This window comes from Micromesistius poutassou (genome assembly GCF_964030765.1).
Source record: "Micromesistius poutassou genome assembly, chromosome: 5".
NCBI classification, from domain to species: domain Eukaryota; kingdom Metazoa; phylum Chordata; class Actinopteri; order Gadiformes; family Gadidae; genus Micromesistius; species Micromesistius poutassou.
Genome location: NC_140275.1, coordinates 3,106,036 through 3,127,305, shown reverse-complemented (window position 1 = coordinate 3,127,305; position 21,270 = coordinate 3,106,036). Strand labels below are relative to the sequence as shown.

The 21,270-nt window shown below is 49.2% G+C and overlaps 3 protein-coding genes across 3 annotated transcripts; 2 read left to right on the top strand and 1 right to left on the bottom strand.

The window, feature by feature from the left end:
* Positions 1-1,008: 1,008 nt before the first annotated feature.
* ogfod2 (2-oxoglutarate and iron-dependent oxygenase domain containing 2) lies at positions 1,009-4,827 on the bottom strand. The gene is made up of 7 exons (XM_084468422.1): positions 4,651-4,827; positions 4,301-4,357; positions 3,890-4,000; positions 3,579-3,678; positions 3,355-3,479; positions 2,579-2,836; positions 1,009-2,048 (listed from the first exon to the last, which is right to left on the bottom strand). The coding sequence occupies exons 1-7, from the start codon at positions 4,783-4,785 to the stop codon at positions 1,773-1,775; spliced, it is 1,062 nt and encodes a 353-aa protein (XP_084324548.1). The 5' UTR covers positions 4,786-4,827; the 3' UTR covers positions 1,009-1,772.
* Positions 4,828-5,151: 324 nt separating this feature from the next.
* LOC311343149 (gypsy retrotransposon integrase-like protein 1) lies at positions 5,152-9,981 on the top strand. The gene is made up of 8 exons (XM_084468009.1): positions 5,152-5,446; positions 5,812-6,005; positions 6,378-6,489; positions 6,833-6,971; positions 7,082-7,136; positions 7,605-7,859; positions 8,337-8,450; positions 9,265-9,981. The coding sequence occupies exons 1-8, from the start codon at positions 5,278-5,280 to the stop codon at positions 9,517-9,519; spliced, it is 1,293 nt and encodes a 430-aa protein (XP_084324135.1). The 5' UTR covers positions 5,152-5,277; the 3' UTR covers positions 9,520-9,981.
* A 778-nt stretch (positions 9,982-10,759) lies between these two features.
* On the top strand, positions 10,760-20,845 carry abcb9 (ATP-binding cassette, sub-family B (MDR/TAP), member 9; the record flags this gene model as incomplete). Its single annotated transcript, XM_084468906.1, has 11 exons — positions 10,760-11,590; positions 12,142-12,256; positions 12,852-12,982; positions 13,618-13,823; positions 14,138-14,335; positions 14,961-15,089; positions 15,299-15,487; positions 15,792-15,965; positions 16,420-16,579; positions 17,516-17,652; positions 20,423-20,845. The coding sequence occupies exons 1-11, from the start codon at positions 10,933-10,935 to the stop codon at positions 20,843-20,845; spliced, it is 2,520 nt and encodes an 839-aa protein (XP_084325032.1). The 5' UTR covers positions 10,760-10,932.
* Positions 20,846-21,270: the final 425 nt, after the last annotated feature.

Here is a 21,270-nt window from a genome sequence, read left to right as displayed (position 1 = left end):
TGTCTAGATCTATATGTCATTAAGTAGGGGGAGCACATGATAATGACAGCTTGACGTTCCTCAGCATCACCCTGCATCTGAAGATCTCCTGCCCGTCGTCGCCCGCGGTGCCGGGCCGAGGGCTGCCCCCGTGCCCCGTCCCCCACGTCAAGATCGAGATGGAGTCCGACTACGAGTCCGTGTCCGAGTCCGAGTCCGAGTCCGACCACGACCGCGTGGTGCGCCGGCGCGACATAAGCAGCGAGACCACTCTGTAACTCCGGCGGCAGGGGGCGCCAGAGCCAGCCGTGCACGTTGTGTGCTTGGAGCTCTGAACGGTTGACCTGCAGAACTGTCTCCCGCCTGCAGGGGGCAGCGCGCTGCACCATGCTGTGTTCCCATAGCAACTAATTGAAGGTCAACGTTTGTGATTTCGCCAATTGACGTCATTTCTGTGGTGATCACTTCCGTGACGACTGTTTTTTAAACCAGTAGAGTTTTTCTATGAACGTGTTTGGAAATATTGTAACCGTCTCCCAAAACATTTAATATATTTACTTGAAGAGAGAAAATAGGCTATGTGTATATCGCTGTGCTGTATATGAAAATGTGTTTATATTTATACATAGTTAGCTGTGAAATACGCTGTGTGTGAATCCTGACCAAACTTTACATTAGGACATAATTAGTAAACCCCAAACTACAGAGAACAATGTGGGCTCAAATTCTGACATTAAATCTTAATACATTTATATAATATAAAACCCTCTGGAGGGACATATGGCCATCAGTGTGTGGGAGAGGCCAACCATTTTGTAAAGCTGCACGGGGCACCGTCCCCCAGGAGACCAAAGAAACAACCACAAAGTTTGATGTTGCCAAAATGATCGATATTAAATCGAACTGTATTATATTTTCAAAAACAACAAAGTATACAGAGTATATTCTTGTAACATTAAGTTTTATTGATTAAAATAACGTCTTTTAAACCTGAACACTTGTTGTCTTTTGTACCATAGCTTTAGCCTATATGCTAATGCCATTCAATAAATACATTTTTACATAATTGACATGATAATTTATTAATATAGGTGTGACCCTATAACATGACCTGAACACAGCTTATTAATAATCATAATTATGCATTTATATCCTTAAAGTGGAACAGACAAGCTTGGGTATTTTTGTTGCTTCATACGCATGTTAGGAAAAAATAATGTTTCTTGGTTTCCATAGAAAATGTATGGAAAAGCTGGTATTTAAGTACACTTATGATTAGAATTAAAATGTGTGAATCACCAAGTGGCAGGTCGTCATGTTAGGCCATTAGCACAGTAGTAATTGAACACAATGATTGTAGATTTAATGTAAGGTTTCTCAGGTAAAAAATATTCATACATATAAATTAAAGAGACGTTCAGAAATATAATAAATCATATTCTGATATTTGTACATATTCTAGACTTCCATATACAACACAGGCACATTCTGTCAGTAAACATTCTGCAATGAGATAAAACAACACCTTAGCATAGCATCCCATTAGCTCACATGCTACTAGTATCCTGTTTTAATAGCATGGCCCTAGCACATATCATGACGCTAACATCGTGCTAGCATCACGTTAGCACATATGACGCTAACATCGTGCTAGCATCACGTCAGCACATATCATGACGCTAACATCGTGCTAGCATCGCGCTAGCAACATAGCATCAGGTTAGCACACAGGACCTGTTTTAAGAATGCTAGCATGCTAGCATCACGTTAGCACCCATCCCCTTATCATAGCGTCAAGTTAGCGCACAGGACGTGTTCTGAGCTCCCTCCTCGTCTCCGGCGTCGTCCGTGAATCCGTCGGCGAAGCCCGCCCCCCGGACCAGCGCCGGCGTCTGGCCGCACATGGGGCAGCGGCGGTTGCGTTGGCGCGAGGCCCTCATCCAGACGATGAGGCTCCAGCGCTGGCCCGACGCGATGGGCAGCGCGCCGTGCATCTGCTGCCCCCGGTGGAGCAGACCCTCGCTCACACGGTGCTCCACCTCGGAGCACTCTGTGTCGCCCAACGGCACCTGGGGAGAGGGAGGGGGAGGGGGAGAGGGAGGGAGGGAGAGAGAGAGAGAGAGAAAGAAACATAGGGAGAGAGAGGGAGGGATAAAGTTAGGAGGGAGGGACGGAGGGTGAGAGAGATATAAAGAAAGATAGGGAAGTAGAGAGAGTGAGTGAGGGAGAGGGAGAGAGAGACTTACTTGAGTCTCTGTCAATGTACATAGTTCTAAAGACGTACCAAGGGTTGTATTTGACATGGGGTGTCTCCCTCCTGCTCATTCAGGACAACAGTCAACAAAGTGTATTGAGGAAGAATAGTTACATGTGTAAAATACACAGGTCAGACTACTTGCATTCAATTAATTAAAAAATGTCATTGAATGAAATCTGTAGCTTTACAGGAAGAGTTAAAGTTATGTTGACCTCGATGTGTCCCAATAGAGCTGACTGCTGCTCTAACACAATAATCTCTCTGTCTCATAATTATAACCCATCACACACTTATGATCATCTACAGGCACACATCAACACACGATGCAGCCATAATCCGCACATCTTTCATGTCACCGAAGTAGAGGTTCCCCCCGGTGAAGTCCTTCCCCAGTGAGACGTTGAGGGTGACCTCGGCGTTGTCATAGTGATAGCTGAGGTCCAGGTCTTCCCTCAGGTCGTACTTCACCACGAAGGCCTTGTGGCTGTCCAGACAGCTGCCCCCGCAGTCCGGGTAGAGCAGCGACGTGATTGGTCCGAGGTAGCGCTCGCGGAGGGGCGTGGTGAAGCCCTCGTCGAACCCGAGTTCGTTGAGTAACATCTGGGCGGGGGTAAGAACAGGAGGGGGAGACAATGAGGTTGTTTTATGAGTGAAGCCCTTCATTAGTTCCAGTCTTGAGGGCTTGACAAGCCCCACGTTACAGGACACCCCCTCACCCACGCCCTCTGAAAGGACAGAAACACACTCCCCCAACACCCAGAGGGAAGAACCCTTTAGAAGGAAGCAGAAGAGGGATCCCTTCTTCCTGGGATGGATAGTAGAGCAGTAAGTGATAGACCGCTCCATCCATGGTAGCATAACACAAAGCAGAAACTATTGGTTGTAATTCCTATTTGAAGAAATTCATTTGATTTTATCTTCCCTTGTGAATCAATGACCCATGAACAAATATTTAAAGTTGTTTATGTAAACTGCACATGCGAGCCAAGAAGCAACAACATTCAAAAACATGTCTGGATAAAACCTCCTTGATGGTTCTCAGCTGCACTTGTAAACGCCTTCGAATGAAAGCGTCTCTCTCAACGACTACATGCAACAGGAAGAGGAAGGCGTCTCACCCCGTAGTGGTTCATGGTGTTGGGCCGGCCTTTGGGGGCCGGGGAGCGTTCAAAGTGCTCCAGCTCCTCCAGCAGCTCCTGGCAGAAGGCCCTGGTGAACACCGCCAGGCGGAACACCCGGGGAGCTTCAACGGAGAGGACAGAAGACTGTTCCACTCTGGGTGTTTCTTTCATTATTTCACATTCAGGCTGGAGAATCTGCATCCATGTCCTTCCCAACTCACCGGCTTCCGACTGCAGCATCCCAAGCAGTCCTTCCTGATTGGCTCCGGCACTCCGGCAATACGCCACGATCTGCAGGAACTCTGGGGCGAGGAACGACTCCTAGGAATAGTTGTGTTGTGTTGTAGTTGTGTTGTTAGATGTTTTATTACAGTGACTTTGTGTCAAAGTGTTTTATTTGTCAAATGTACAGTGCAACACAGGGTCATACTGGGCAGTGAAATTCTTAGGACAAGGCAAGCGACAACTGTGTCGTAAAGCAAAACAAAATAGCAAAATATACACGACAATATCGACAATAGCAAAGACGTACCTGGAGATGGTAGAGGTGAGGATGGAGGGGCCGGTACTCCCGTCGTATCGCAGCAGTCCTCTCAGCAGACTCTACATTCAGACTCTGACGTCTCTCCACCTCCTGAGTGATCTAATGGGTACCAAGAACATAACATAGTTATTATATGTTTGTTTATTATTAACGTAGGAAACGCACAAGTGTAGCTTACACACAAACAATAGAATCATACTGCAACAGAAACGATTATTAACGTTATTACCTATTACCTCAGTTTATTGTGTTGCATTCATTGTGTATAAAGGTGTATATATGTATTGTATAATTATTCAGATTTGTATTCTTAACGTTCTTTACTTTTCTTTTTGTTCAGTTTGGCTGCTGAACCCTTCTGGGATTAATAAAGTATTACCTTGATTAGATCCTCCTTACCTTTTTTAGGACCTCGTCAAATTGCTCATCTGTTAAACAACCACGACTTCTGAGCACCTGGAATACGCAAAGAACACCGCCAATCACTAACCCCTTACACACAAAACATACACATAACATGTACACAACATGTCCCTGCTCAGGTAGGAGACAGGAACCCACACAGCATGTCAGTGCTCAGGTAGGAGACAGGAACCCACACAACATGTCAGTGCTCAGGTAGGAGACAGGAACCCACACAACATGTCAGTGCTCAGGTAGGAGACAGGAACCCACACAACATGTCAGTGCTCAGGTAGGAGACAGGAACCCAAACATGTCCCTGCTCAGGTAGGAGGACAGAAGCCCACCTGCTGGTGGTCGGCCCTGAACTGCTGCTCGGTCACGTGTCTCACGTGGAGCCTGTAGTCCTCCAGGAAGATGTTGTCCGTGAGGTAACAACGACACGTGTAGAAACACTGCCCCTCTCGTTCCCCCTCGTCCATGACTTGTGTGTACGTGATTTTATTGCAGTATGAAGTTGAACATTTCCCTGAAAGACGAATACCAGAGGACACGCCCCCGGAAGCCCGTGTGTTTGTTGTGAGCCCGCCGCTATTGTGTCCGGTGGGGAAATCACTTATTTGTAACTAATGACGTTTGAACAGACATCTAACAATATATGTACATTTAATCCGAAGTTAATAATACGTTATTCTGCACATGTTTTTATTTTTTTTATTTTTTATTTTCATAAATTACACACCTTTGATTGGAGAAATAATCCAAGGCGGAACCAAACGTTACGGGAGTCTGTGCGTGTTTTCTTAACCGGGATTAATAAACCGTCCGACACAGCCGCATAAGGAATGGATGCTTTCGTTGTTGTGTTGTCTTATCATGTCTGTCTCCTTCTTATTTACACTGTAACCTAGTCCATGTGTTCTCTATATCCTTGTGTCTCTGATATACTGTGCTGAGGCGGGCTCTGATCAGTGATGTTGAGTGTGGAGTCGATCCAAGTGGCCGAGGAGGAGGTGGTGGAGTCCACTTCCACCCGCCTGGGGGAGATCTACACTCTGGTGGCCGACGGCTGCTACCCCCACAACATGAACCCCATACGGAAGAAAAACCTCAAAAGATACGCACAGAAATTCGCAATTGAAGGTAGGGGCGTTTGCATGTGGAGCAAAACAAAAGTTGAAGCCTGCTGCTTATTGTCATTGAGTCAGATTATGGGATTTATTTATATTTATATTATATTTATTTATTATTTGTTGTTGGAGAATGTGTATCTCTATTTATCATTTGATGTTATTGTCCTTTGCGTTCTGTAAATTCACCGCATTGCCCTGTCTGTGCTTAATGAATAAAGTAAACCTTATCATATAATTTATATGTTGGTCCTGTTGAGTAAGTCATGTGTAATATGCTCCTGCCAGATGGGCGATGAAGTAAATCTTATCGTATATGATCATATAATTGATATGCTGGTCATGTAGAGTAAGTCCTGTGTAATATGCCTCTTCCAGACGGGCGACTGTACTACGTGGGGCCGAAGAAGGAGGAGAAGCGGGAGGTGGTGATCGAGCCGGAGACCAAGAGGCAGATCTTCCTGGACTGCCACTTCAACGACATTGGCCAGCACCTCGGCCAGAAGAAGACCGTCCACAGGATCCAGAGCAAGTACTACTGGCTGGGCATCGTCAAGGACGTGGTGGACTGGGTAACTACATGACTGGTTAACCCAACGATTGTCAGTGCTTTGCACCTTTTTATTTCTTCTGACAAATGTACTTATTGTAGGTGGTTAAATGGTTATGTGTGTATGTACTATATATATATATATATATGTACTTCTAATAAACTTATTTATTACTCAATCATTATACATTTACCCATTTATGAGACTTTCTCATCAAAAGAGATTTACAAGTTGAGAACATTCAAAACATTGTTGGCTTTAAGAATGAGAATTCCACAACAATTACAAAGTTCCAGAACAACGTTACATCTCAGCATAATGCGGAAACTTCTACACCTCCAATGTATGAATTGCAGATGTATGAATTACTAAACTGTGTCTCCTTGACCCCAGATTAAGGTGTGTGACACGTGTCAGCAGAACGAGAGGAACAAGAACCTGGCCCGGACGGTCCGGCCCATCAAGGTGGACGCCCCCTGGGACATCGTGGGCATCGACATCATAGGTGGGTTAGAGTTTGAACCGATGACCATCTGTCACTACTGCCTCCTAACCCCCTGACTGCTCATAACAGGACCTGTAGCCTTTATTTCTCATTCCACTGGCTACTCTATATTTAGCTGTTGTTAGACACTTGGCAGTGCAGCCATTAGGGTTGTTGTAGTTCTCCCAGCGTGATTGAAGGTATGTGTTGATGGTGCTTTGCCTCAGCTGGTTGGGATGAAGGTCAGTTTAGATTGAAGTATCTACTTAATATAAATGTACTATCATCGCTGCTCCCCATCTTCAGCTATTCCAATAATTGTTATTTCCACAAATCTCACGTCTACTCTGTCTGTGGGGACCAGGCCCCTTCCCAGAGACTCACCAGGGCAACACCAGCGTGCTGACGCTCATTGACTACTTCAGTAAGTGGGTGGAGGCCTTCCCCATTCAGAAGACGGACATCTCCTCTGTGGCCCGGTGCATTTCCAAATCCATATACAGGTGAGAGGCATTCCCTGCTGAGGCTTGTGATGTCCGACCAATGACAGACAGAAGCCAATTAGAACAAACCCTTTAATGTAACCTAACAATCTACTCTTGTTTGATTCCAGGTTTGGAGCTCCTAAAACAATCGTCTGTAGACAAAGCGTTGACTTCTGCAATGAGGTGAGATTCTGCATGCAGGACATGGCATAGTTAGAGAGAGATTGTAGAGGATTACATGTTGATATGCTATAAAAGTATATAATAAGTAATAGCCAATAAGCCATTATAAAGAGAGAAGAGCCTGTGTAAATGTGTGTATTTATGTGCGCAGTGAGAATCGAATCACAATTAAGATACTATATTTATAAACCATCCTCCCACAACTTCACTCTTACTATAACACTACCCGACCCATACCTTTTGACCGACCATTAAAATCTCTAGAGCCACACGGCGCTGATCCTCCCACAACTTCACTCTTACTATAACACTACCCGACCCATACCTTTTGACCGACCATTAAAATCTCTAGAGCCACACGGCGCTGTTTCCTGCGTCGCTCCATCACTCCACTCTTATTCAATCAGATCAATAACGTCACTCTTAACGGTGTCCTTTGTGCTCTGCTGTTCCCCTCGTGGCCACCAGGTGGCAGAGCTGCTGCGCGAGCGCTGGAACCTCACCCAGCAGGTGAGCCCGCTGGCGCAGCAGCTGAACCCGCTGCACGACCCCACGGGGGGGCTGCTGAACGAGGCCATCGCCCAGATGGTGGCGGAGAAGCAGGCCGAGTGGGAGGACTTCCTGGACCCCGTCACCTTCCTGTTCCGCACCTCCGTCAACCCCACCACCAAGTTCTCCCCCTTCTCCCTCATGTTCAACCGGGAGGCCAACGTCCCGCTGGAGGTGGGGTGTCCGGGACACACGCACACACACAAACATACACACACACACACACGCAAGCTCAGACACACTCACGCACACACACACACGTGCATACACACACACGCGAAGGCACGTGCATGCACACACAGTAACACACATGCACGCACAGACACATGGTTTAGGATTAGTTGCATAATATTTTTCAATATGAATGCATCCACGTGGACAGTTATTATTTGTGATGATACTATAGTACAAATACATTTGAATTTGATACAAATTTACGATTTATCATGTGCAAGATAATCTGTTACGCATAATCTGTTACATGAGTGTACATACTATGTATTACTGTACATACCAAGTATTCCAAACATTCATGTTGCACTCCCACATGTACATGTCAGCTGAGTGATCTGTTGTGTCCCTGTGTGTGTGTGTGTGTGTGTGTGTGTGTGTGTGTGTGTGTGTGTGTGTGTGTGTGTGTTGGCTCCTCAGCTCAGCGTCCTGGGCGCGCCGGACCCCGAGCTGGACGGCTTCCCCACCCAGGAGGAGGAGTCCTCGGGCTGCATGCACATCATGCAGACCCAGCAGGACCGCATCAAGCAGATGGTAGCGCAGCCTCCCATGACCCGTACCTCCGTACTGCAGACAGGCCCGTCTGCCCAATCCGTCATCCTCACTCCATTAGTTGTGTCTGCTTGGGTTTGCTTCATTCACGCAACTCTATTGCAACGCATGACTCATCAAAGTTACACATAATTTCGTCTTGTGTGCACTTTGCTGCCAAGAAGGGGATGTGATGTTGAAATAGTTTTGTTTGGTAGAATAGGTGCTTGCATTGCATGACCATTAGGGTGGGCAGACCCTGACCCTGACGTAATATATGTTATGTAAATTATTATCGCTCCTATGTTATCAGCAAGGGAGCAATGGTTGTGCCGCCTCTGTTGTTATTGTGCCCCCTCGCCTACTTCATCCTGCTGCCGGGGTCTCACTGTAGATATGATAGAACCATCATGAAGAATGGCTCAATTATTTACAAGAGGTATTGTACAATATAGTGACGGTTATTTCCTGTGTGTGTGTGTGTGTGTGTGTGTGTGTGTGTGTCTTTCGGGGTGTGTCATTTTGTCTGTGAGTATGGGTGTGTATGTGTGTCCTTCTATGTGTGTGTATGTCTTTCGGGGTGTGTCTTTCTGTTTGTGTGGGTGTGTGTGTGTCTCTGTGTGTGTGTGTGTGTGTGTGTTTGTGCTTCTGCGTGTGTTTCTCTGTCCTCTTTGTGTGTGTGTGTGCGTGTCTTTGTGTGTATGTGTGTGTGTGTCTCTCTGTGTCTTCTGTGTGTGTGTGTGTGTGCGTGTCTTTGTATGTATGTCTGTCTGTGTGTGTGTGTGTGTGTGTGTGCGCGTGCGTGTGTGTGTTGTAGGTCACGGCCAACATGAACACGGCCTACAAGCAGGAGAAGAAGAACGCCAAGCGCCGGCTGAGGAACATGCCCTCCATGACCTTCAAGATCACCGACCCCATGTTCGGGGCAGGGGAGTCGCCGCCCGCCAAGAAGCTCAAGGCCGAGAGCCTCTTCCTGTCCTTCCCCGTGGAGGCGGAGCTTGCCGCCGACAGCTGCTCCGACGACAGGAAGTCAGACTTGGAATACCCGCTGCCCATCGCCGACGTCCGCTGAGCGACCAACCGCCGCCGCACCGCGCGACGGCCTTGTTCACCTCGGGCGGCCATCTTGGTGCTAACGCTAGCCGGGCGGGCGGACGGATGCGGAGTTAGATCCAAGATGGCCGCTCGGTGAATGAGACTGTAGAAGTTTGTTTTCTATGGTTCCACAGTTGCTATGGTTCCCTGAGGTCGTCTCTCTTGGGGTCTCGGGACGAAGAAGGAGTGAGCAACCCCCAGTAACGGGATGTCTTGACGGTGTGTGCGCTGCTAGCCGATGTTAGCAACATGCTACGTGTTTTACATGTAGAAAGGCCTGGACATGCTACTGCTTAAGCTAACCCTTCTGGGGGAACAGACTGAATCGCTTCTGGGCTTTTGGAGGATTTGTTTTCCATGTTGCTGATGTTTAAATTATTTGGGCCCATTTTGTAAAAAAAATTAAGAAATCCTTTCTTATCCCGTTCGATTCTTTGCAATAAAGATGTGGATGTATTGTAAATAAGATGTGTGCGTTTGTAATTCTGTTATAAACATTTCACCAGTAATAACTAATATTACAAGTTACCTGTAGAATATTTACCAAAATGGCATTGTATATTTTAATGTAAATAAACGGATGATTACAAAAATAGAGTTAACTATATCAATTGATAAATTTAGACACCAATAATGCCATGTTATTAATTCATATGGGCAATTTTGTATTAACATAATATCAGGCATTGCTTATATTATCAGAAATAAAAAGTAGTTACAACTATGTATGTAGTATACACATATAATATATACACATACACAAAAATATACACGTGTATTATACATGTACTATAAGAATAACAAAAATATGCGTCAAAATAGTTTACCATCTATATAGAGTAATATGGTAAAACGCATAATGAACACCATACACCTGTATTGTTGGATTGGTTAACTTTGCCCTCTTGAACACAGCTCTGTGGGTTCTGTGATGTCACTTTGTGGGCGTGGCCATCGGACTTCCGCACCGGAGGACCAGAGTGTCGCTCCCCGGTAAACTGAACTCACTTCACCTGTCATCGTACCTCCGGAGGCGGACATCGCCCCGCCGCTCTTCGCCGCCAGGCCAGCCTCCCTGAAACTAAGCGGCAGTGTAGTAGGGTATGTAGGGAGAGTTTGCAGTAATGCTGCGGTATACACAGTATCGAATGTATGAATGAACCTCCATGGAAACATTCAAAGCGGTTCCAGGTTTCTGATGAAATATTGATGCAAAAACCCGGTGTCCATGACGCAACCGCCTTAATGCGAACCGACAAAGCCAGTTTAACCGGTGATTAAAAGTCATTGTGGATTAGACACACAGCGACGTTTCAATACCCGGCCGGTTCATTCATTGCAACCCCACTGTCCCTCATTAACGCCCTATCAATGAGTAAACCCTCTCATCATGAACATTAAAGTATCCGTCGGTTGTACTTTGGCGTTCACTTTAGTGGACCTCATCGTCAGCACGGTGCTCTACTGCCACGGCTCGCAGCTCAGCATCTTCTCCGAGGAGCTCCTGAACTTCAACGTGCTCCTGTCCCTGGTGGACCTCTGGGGCACCGTGCTGGTCCGGGCATGCCTCCTGCTGGGGGCCTCCGCGGGGGTGCTCTGGAACCGGGAGCTGGGTCCTCGCCGGGTCTCCCAGCTGTCCACCCTGGTTCTCCTGGTCTCCATGTCCGTGGTGACCTTCGCCCAGGTGAAGCTGCTCATACTTTCGGAGCGGGAGGGGGGTCTGTCCCGGGAGCCCTGGTTCCTGGGCCTGTTCTCCTGGACGTGCGGGTCGGCCCTGGGGCTGGTGCTGCTCTGGGGGCTCCTGGGGAAGGAGACCGTCCAGGGTGGTGGTGGTGGTGACGGAGGAGAAGATGAGGACAGTGAGAGACTGGTGGACGACCGGGAGAATAAGGAGGAGGGAGAAGAGGAGCTGGGGAGGGGATCTAGTCCGAAGGGGGCCCCGCAGAAGACGGGCTCTGGGGCCACGCTGGGCCGCCTGCTGTGGTACTGCAGTGAAGACATGGGTCTGCTGTCCACTGCCTTCCTCTTCCTGCTCATCTCGGCTGTGTGTGAGTACAACACACACACTCACGCCGCACACGCCGAGGTTATAACAATGGTATTATTATATTGTCTAGTAATTATGACAAACGAGCAGGCCTAGACCAGGTGTGTGTGTGTGTGTGTGTGTGTGTGTGTGTGTGTGTGTGTGTGTGTGTGTGTGTGTGTGTGTGTGTGTGTGTGTGTGTGTGCCTTTGGATATTATACAGTATTTCAAAGACAGTCCACAGTGTTTACCAACCTTTTTGTGGCCCATGACCGCATATGCAAATTAGACAACCGAAATGGGCTCCCGGCCCCAAAGTTGGGAACTACTGAAGTAATGTAAGGGAGAACCAACATCATTCTTCATATTATGATGGCCTTTAGCAGCATGAACCGGCCTTATGTTCTCATCATCTTCATCTTCATCATCATCATTTCCATTATCATCATCATTCAAACCTCAGAAGCATTGTGGGAAATGTACAAGTCCTAATTGTATTATTAATACTATAATTGAATCTATAATCTATATCTGTGTGCGTGCGTGCGTGCGTGCGTGCGTGCGTGCGTGTAGGTGAAGCCTTCATCCCCTACTATACGGGGAAAGCCATCGACGGCATCGTGATTCACCAGAGCATGGAGCACTTCACGGAACCACTGCTCAAGCTCTCTGCACTGGCCCTAGCCAGGTACTACACCCTGTCTCTCACTGGTACTACACCTCTATCTCTGGTACTACACCCTGTCTCTCACTGGTACTACACCTCTATCTCTGGTACTACACCCTGTCTCTCACTGGTACTACACCTCTATCTCTGGTACTACACCCTGTCTCTCACTGGTACTACACCTCTATCTCTGGTACTACACCCTGTCTCTCACTGGTACTACACCTCTATCTCTGGTACTACACCTCTCCCACTGGTACTACACCTCTATCACTGGTACTACACCCTTTCTCCCACTGGTACTACACCTGTCTCACGAGTGTCGAAATGTCCCTGAGCAAGACACCTCACCCTGACTGCTTCTGACGATCTGGCTGTCGCCATGCATGGTGGACTCCGCCGTCGGGTGTGTGAATGTGTGCATGAATGGGTGAACATTTGGCAATATTGTAAAGCGCTTTGAGTGACCACTGGTTAGAGAAGCGCTGTGTAAATGCAGTCCGTTGACCATCCCGTACTTTGGGGGTTTGAACCCAGAACTCTCCAGGCTCCGTCTGTCCGTGTGTGTGTGTGTGTGTGTGTGTGTTTGGTCTGTAATGAGTGCCTCTCTCGTCAGCGCGCTGGCCATCGGCGTGCGCGGGGGCGTGTTCACGCTGACCATGGCGAAGCTCAACCTGCGTCTGAGGAACAAGCTCTTCAGGTCCCTCATGAGGCAGGAGATCGGCTTCTTCGACGTCAACCACACAGGTATGGTTCTATACTGCTACGTCAGGTACCTCCACCTTCAGCCATTCACCCTCTATCCACTAAGTCCTCCACCCTCATCCATTCACCTGCTGCTCCGCCCTCTATACCGCTACGTCCTCCACCATCATCTTCTATTATGCTGATCCACCCTCATCCACGCATCTGTTCTACATCCACTCATTCATCCACCCAACATTCATCCATCCGTACTCTCATCCACCCCTTCACTCATTCATCCACCCTCCATCCATGAATACACCATCCATTCACCCATCCACCCATCAACGTCTACAACCATCAATCCATCCATCCATCATTCCATCTCTCCTTCCTCTAATCTGTCACCCATCCATCCACTCATCCTGCAACATCCACGCCAACAACTCCATGAATCCATCACCCATCCATCATTTCATCCATTGGTCATCCCATCCATTCATTCATCCATCCATCCGCCAACTCATCCCCTCCTCCACTGCCACTGATATTGTTATCCTCCACCCTCCATCGATGAATCAATCATCCATTCACCCACCCATCCGTCCGTCATCCATCCATCCTCCAACTCACCCCCCTCCTCACCCACCCCTGCTGCTGACGTTGTCCCCCTCCCCCCCTCACCGCACCCCCGTCAGGTGACATCACGTCCCGCCTGACGGCGGACACCACCCAGGTGGGCGACCTGGTGTCGGTCAACGTGAACATCTTCCTGCGCAGCGCGGTGAAGGCGGTGGGCTTCTTCCTGTTCATGTTCGGCCTGTCCTGGAGGCTGTCGCTGGTCACCCTCATGGGCTTCCCCTTCATCGCCGTGGTGTCCAAGGTGTACGGAGACTACTACAAGGTGGGCATGCGCGTACGGAGACTGGTACAAGGTAGTCTTGTCGTCTTTTTGCGTGCAGAGAAACAGTTCAGTTTGGCATTTCTACCTTTCATTTAGGCGCAATTTGGAGTTTAATTATACTTGCCGGTCGAATATCTTGAATTATTTTTAAATTTTTTCGACCGCACCAGACACTTCAGCAGTGCGGTACAGTGCGCCCTCTAGTGACGGCTTGCTGTCACTACAACAACAAAACCGGTCAGTGAGTCAGGAAAGGCTGTTCACCGACCCGTTCTGACCTCCTCCTCCTCCTCCTCCTCCTCCCCCCCCCCCAGCGCCTGACGAAGGAGGTGCAGACGGCGCTGGCGGCGGCCAACAAGGTGGCGGAGGAGGTGATCTCCTCCATGCGGACGGTGCGGAGCTTTGCCAGCGAGCAGCGCGAGGCCGACTCCTACTACGGCCGGCTGCTGGTCATGTACCGGCTGAACCGCCAGCAGGCCTTCGCCTTCGCCGGCTTCATGTGGTCCAGCTGTGTAGGTCACACACACGCACGCACGCACGCGCGCACACGCACACACACACACACAGAGTTTATTGCCTTCAGACAGCGTTTTCAAGGCCCTGAAGTGCTTCCCACAGTGAGTGTCTGTGGGAGACTCACTGGCAGTGTGCCGCTCCCACCTGGTGATTCACGGCTGACAGCGAGCGCCACCACACACTGGAGAAGGGGGGCTGTGTGTGTGTAGGCACATTGGAGCAGGCATCCTCTTTTCTCTGTTGTGGTCTTCTGCCCAACGTTAAATGGTATTCTCTTCAAAAAACGCACGCCACAAAACATATTCCTCGACAACGACGACGACTAGAATATTGTTTCAAAGAATTGGTCTGTGCACATATTTTGTAATTATTATTAACACACATTATCTTCACACATTATTGTAGGCATCTTGTACATCGTCCACCAACTCATATTACACCGGGATCGTGATTTCAACACTGGTTGGCATTCTAACCAATCACAAGGTGTTCTGTAATGTGTGTGTGTGTGTGTGTGTGTGTGTGTGTGTGTGTGTGTGTGTGTGTGTGTGTGTGTGTGTGTGTGTGTGTGTGTGTGTGTGTGTGTGTGTGTGTGTGTGTGTGTGTGTGTGTGCGCTCCAGATCTCTGAGCTGGCCCTGCAGGTGGCCATCCTCTACTACGGGGGCCACCTGGTGGTCTCGGGCCAGATGACCGGGGGGACCCTCATCGCCTTCGTCATCTACGCTCTGGAGCTCGTGGAGTGCCTGGAGGTACGCCCCACAGATGTGTTACTCTTTCTGTTTAATCATTGTTCATGTATTTTATACATGAACATGAAAATCATGTATATACATTTTATACATGATTTTATAATGTTATTATACACACACACATGTAAGTAATATTTTTTGTATTTAAAAATAAATTCAGGTACGTCACCTCTCTCTCTCTCTCTCTCTCTCTCTCTCGCTCTCTCCAGAACATCTCCTCCGTCTACACGGGCCTCATGCAGGGCGTGGGCGCGGCCGAGAAGGTGTTTGAGTACCTGGACCGGAAGCCGCAGCACACGCATGACGGCCAGGAGGCCCCGCCCACCTGCGCCGGATTGGTGGAGTTCAAGGACGTGACGTTCGCCTACCCCACGAGGCCGGAGACGGACATACTGAAGGTAGAGAGAGGGAGAGAGGGAGAGGGAGAGAGAGAGAGAGAGGGAGAATGAGATGATTACCCATCAAGATCGTTCAGTATTTGCTTCGGTTTTAATCATTTGCATTTTTGTACATTTGACTGAAAGTAGGGGGAGGGAGGGATGAAGGGGGGGGGGGGTGGATAGTGAGATGGGGAGGGTAGGGGTGAGATAGATAGATGGAGAGGGAGGTTGGGGGGAGAGAGGAGAGAGCGTGTCCTGTGTTGGAACAGACTGAAGAGCTGATCTCGTGCGTGTGTGTGTGTGTGTGTGTGTGTGTGTCCAGGGCGTGTCCTTCACCCTGCGTCCCGGGGAGGTCACGGCCCTGGTGGGGCCCTCAGGCAGCGGGAAGAGCTCGTGCGTGGGGCTCCTGGAGAACTACTACCCCCCGGGGGCCGGCCAGGTGCTGCTGGACGGACGGCCCGTACACACGTACCGCCACGACCACCTGCACTCTGCGGTCAGTCACTACCTAACATCACTCTATTGTCAGTACCTACCTAACGTCACTCCTACCTGCCCTCTATGATCAGTCACTACCTAACATCACCCCTAACATCACTCCTCCATCACTCTACGGTCAGTCAGTACCTGACTTCACTCCTAACATCACTCCACAGTCAGTCACTACCTCACATCACTCCTACCTACATCACTCCTACCTGCACTTTGCACTCAAATCCCACGTACCGCCTGTAGTACCCTTGCGTACCACCAGGGGTCCACGAGGGCACTGCTGGTGGGAAGTCCCTGCTGGAGGCAAGCTGCAGTCGCCATTCAAAAACCGCATCCTGGACCTTCTGAAACCAGTCCCAGTCTGACCCCAGTCAGAGCGGCCCGGGTCCCAGGGGAGGGGTTAGGGTTAGGGAGGACCTGTGTTCCTCCAGGGTAACACCTCTGTGATCCTCCTCCAGGTGTCTCTGGTGGGCCAGGAGCCCGTCCTGTTTGCCCGCACCGTGGAGGAGAACATCTCCTACGGGCTGACGGACACCTCCATGGAGGCGGTGGTGGAGGCGGCCTCCCAGGCCAACGCCCACGACTTCATCAGCGCGCTGACCAGAGGCTACCACACGGGTACTTTATTATTACTCTGGTACTGCGGGTACCAGGGCTTTAGTATCACTCTGGTGCCGCCCTGGTGTTGGTTTAGGACGGGGAATCGGGAGGAGAAAGGTGCACACTGGGCTCTCTGCTCATTTGAAAGATGCAAATGTTGGGTGGAGGGAGGGAGGAAGAGAGAGAGAGAGAGAGAGAGAGAGAGAGAGAGAGAGAGAGAGAGAGAGAGAGAGAGAGAGAGAGAGAGAGAGAGAGAGAGAGAGAGAGAGAGAGAGAGAGAGAGAGAGAGAGAGAGAGAGAGAGAGATTCCCTTTAGACAGGTTTATACAATGGTTATTGTTGGTAGTATTAGTGTTGTTAATCCTTTTAAGTCGTTAATAGTATTTACTATTGTCAATTGTATTTACTATTGTCAATAGTGGTACATGTTGTTGGTAAGTCACTGATGCATCAACAAGAAAATATTTTAAGTAGGTATTTTTTGATTACTGTGAAACCAAAAAAAAAAAAATGTAGTGGAAGATGATTGACAAAAAATGTCATCTCCCACTACACTTCTAACCGGTTAGTGCTGTCGGTAGTGCGTCCCTATAAGCTGTCCCACTCCTGTTCTAACCGGTTAGTGGTGGTGGTGGTGGTGCGTCCCTCTAAGCTGTCCCACTCCTGTTCTAACTGGTTAGTGGTGGTGGTGGTGGTGCGTCCCTATAAGCTGTCCCACTCCTGTTCTAACCGGTTAGTGGTGGTGGTGGTGGTGCGTCCCTCTAAGCTGTCCCACTCCTGTTCTAACTGGTTAGTGGTGGTGGTGGTGGTGCGTCCCTATAAGCTGTCCCACTCCTGTTCTAAATGGTTAGTGGTGCGTCCCTCTAAGCTGTCCCACTCCTGTTCTAACCGGTGAGCAGTCGTGGTGGTGGTGGTGCGTCCCTCTAAGCTGTCCCCCTCCTGTTTCCCGGCCAGGGGTTGGAGAGAAGGGCACCCAGCTGTCGGGGGGCCAGAAGCAGCGGGTGGCCATCGCCAGAGCCCTGATCCGCCAGCCCCGAGTCCTGATCCTGGACGAGGCCACCAGCGCCCTGGACGCCGAGAGCGAGCACATCGTAAAGACACACACCTTCTCTCCTCTCACCGTTCACTAAAGAGCGAGCACATCGTAAAGACACACACCTTCTCTCCTCTCACCGTTCACTAAAGAGCGAGCACATCGTAAAGTCACCTTCTGCTCCTCACCCGTTCACTAAAGAGCAACACATCGTAAAGTCACCTTCTGCTCCTCACCCGTTCACTAAAGAGCAACACATCGTAAAGTCACCTTCTGCTCCTCACCCATTCACTAAAGAGCAACACATCGTAAAGTCACCTTCTGCTCCTCACCCATTCACTAAAGAGCAACACATCGTAAAGTCACCTTCTGCTCCTCACCCATTCACTAAAGAGTGAGCACATCGTAAAGACACACACCTTCTCTCCTCTCACTGTTCACTAAAGAGCGAGCACATCGTAAAGTCACACAGCTTCTGCTCCTCACCCATTCACTAAAGAGCGAGCACATCGTAAAGTCACCTTCTGCTCCTCATCCGTTCACTAAGGAGTGAGCACATCGTAAAGTCACCTTCTGCTCCTCACCCGTTCACTAAGGAGTGAGCACATCGTAAAGTCACACAGCTTCTGCTCCTTCCTACCCCTTCACTGCATAGTCACGAAGCAGACACGGTTACACACAGCTACTACCGGGCTTAGGGATAGAGTTGTTCCGAAACCGATACCAGTATTGGAAATTCCTCTGATACTGCCTAAAATGCAGTATCTGGTATCAGCGAGTACGCAAATTTATGCGCCGATCCGATTCCATCACGTGACTCATTTACTACACAGGCAGAGAACGTCACAAACACTACGGTGTTGTGCTGCATTCGTTAACGGTCGGAGGTGGAAAGTCGATATGGGAAACGCATCATCTCCAACCTACATGCGTTCGCGCTACCAAGTCGAAAATACATGGATGCTCATGCTTAACTAGAAGAATACAAATGTATTATTATGAATATAAATGATATATTATTATATTTAAAAAAAATAGTCAACAGTAAGTGAACCGACTATGCATTGCGGTCATCGTAAGAGAATCCTTCAATAAGCACAAGTGCTGTTATTAGTTACAATGCTCGATGCAGTATGGTATATACCCGGTATCAGACGATACTCAAGTTCAGGAATCCGAATCGGTACCGGGAAGAAAAACATGGTATCGGAACATCTGTAGTTACGGATCGGGTTATCTAGTTGTGTCTTTGCCAGGACTCACTCCAGGGAAAAAACAGGCTTTTTACTTGGCCGGTAAGAAACCTTGGATTATCAGTCTGCATGTAATCACACTGACTTTGAGATATTCGGGACCATTTCTTAACTAAGTATGTTTGAATATCTATGTTGACATTTTGCTCGAGGAGGCCTACAGGTACACTGTGGACATTTGGGTTTGAACCCGGGCTCTTTATCAGGGAGGCAAACTTCCTGACCGCTAGAGTAGACTTGTGGATTTGGTGAACCAGCCAAACCGCCACCTTTCCACGTGTGTGTGGCTCTGACGGTGAACCTCAGACTCTTTGCTGCACAGAATGCACTCACCCACCCAGAACCTGGTTACAGTTAATCACTACAAACATGTATGACCCCTGTGTAGCAGGGAGCCGGTGTTATGAGACATGGTTGTCAGGGTGGGAACGCGACTCCGATGTCAGGGGAACAAAACATGTGAAGCAGTAGGTGTATGATTACAGCCTCGCTGGTCTGAAGTCACTTCTCTGAAGTGCTGTCTTGTGCGGATCAGGTCACTAGATGCTTCTGGGTCATAGCGGTGGGAGGTTGTGTGGGAAACCATTTTAGGGCTGTATGATTGTGGCCGGTTCAGTTAGTTTGGCTAACTGAGGGCCAATCTTGGTTCCTGCAGTCGAGGCAAATATTAGCTGTTGTGCATTGTAATTGTATGGATATACTTATGTATAGGCTACATAACTACATAAACTACTCACTGTACTGTTCCCAGGGTGTTCTCGTGTTGTTTATGGGAACAGACTCACTGAAGAGAGAACTGCTTCCTACAGGTGTAGTGAAAAGGCGTTCACGTAGTTTTTGCATGGATGGTGATGTTGCACACCGTGGCCTCCCCCCACACGTATGAAGCAGTATTGTGATACAACATAGCCGACTGTGACGGTTCCGCTTTGAATCACACGCCCGCAGTATTAGCAGAGCGCTCCGCGCTCTGTCGCAGAGGGACAGGCTGTACTTCCTACATGCATCATTACATAAGGGAGGCATTCCTTCCTTTGACACTTTATAATATAGATAGAATCGAATAAAAATACTAAGTAGTGCTAAGGAAAACAGAAATAGATGCTAAAGTAAATGTTAAAGAAAGGACAAACAGAACAAACACAACAAACAGGGTAATTGTATTGTGTTTAGTTGCTGTCATGGTTTCAGACTTCAGAATAAGGGAAGGACGCCTGAGGATGATGTGTCAAGATGTGTCATAGAAACTGACCACACAGATAAAGATAGAAGAGGGGACCTTCCTGTCTAACGTAGAACCATGTTCCTCATTCTGACAATCAGAGGTGTGTGTGTATTCACCCTTTATGCATGTCATTAACTGTGTCTGTGTATGTCTGTATGAACATATGTGTGTGTCTGTGTGTGGGTGTGTGTACATGTGTGTGCACGTGTGTGTGTGTGTGTGTGTGTGTACACTACACGTGTGTGTGTGTGTGTGTCTGTATGTACACTTGTGTGCGCACCTGAATGTGTTTTTTAGTTCTACAAAATAAAAGCGCGCCCCCCCCCCCCACCCCCTCGCCCCCGTCCCAGGTGCAGCAGGCGCTGAGCGTGGTGATGCGGGGCCGCACGGTGCTGGTGGTGGCCCACCGCCTCAGCACGGTGGAGCGGGCCCACAACATCCTGGTGCTGGAGGGGGGCGTGGTGGCGGAGCAGGGCAGCCACGCCCAGCTCATGGCCCGCGGCGGGCTCTACTGCCGGCTAGTGCAGAGGCAGCTGCAGGGCCTGGAGGCCGGCAGCACGGAGGTCCTGACCGCCCCCCGAGGAGGAGGAGGAGGAGGAGGAGGAGGAGAGGAAGAGGAAGAGAAGCCGGAGTGGACGGATGGCGGCGGCGGCGGCGGCGGCGGCGGCGGCGGCGGCGGCGGCGGCGGCGGCAGCGGTGGCGGCGGTCACACCCTGCTGTGTCGGAGCAGCAGCAGCAGCAGCAGCAGCAGCATCGGCGGTGGCGGGTTGTAGCGCAACACGCCGCCGTGATGCTGCGGCGTGTTGTCATGGCGACAAGGGATGGGATGAACTCACTGCCGGTGGGGCATAGGATGAACTCACTCACTTGTCCGTGACAAGGGATTTAATCCTATCATTAACATTTACATTTAGGGCATTTAGCAGACGCTTTTATCCAAAGCGACGTATCACTTGTCGGCGTGTTGTCATGGCGACATGTGATGGGATGTCATGGGAGACGTCGGGACGTGGGGCCTGGGATGAACTCACTTGTTGACCCCCTGATCCCTTAGTAGTGAACACTATGTAGCACACTGTTTATGGAACAAGCGAGGCAGGGTATAAGAGGGAATTTGGACACTATGTATGCGCCGGGAAGCAAGCAAGCCAGCCGACATACTACATACTACTCTCTCTCTACTATGCAACGTGCTAGG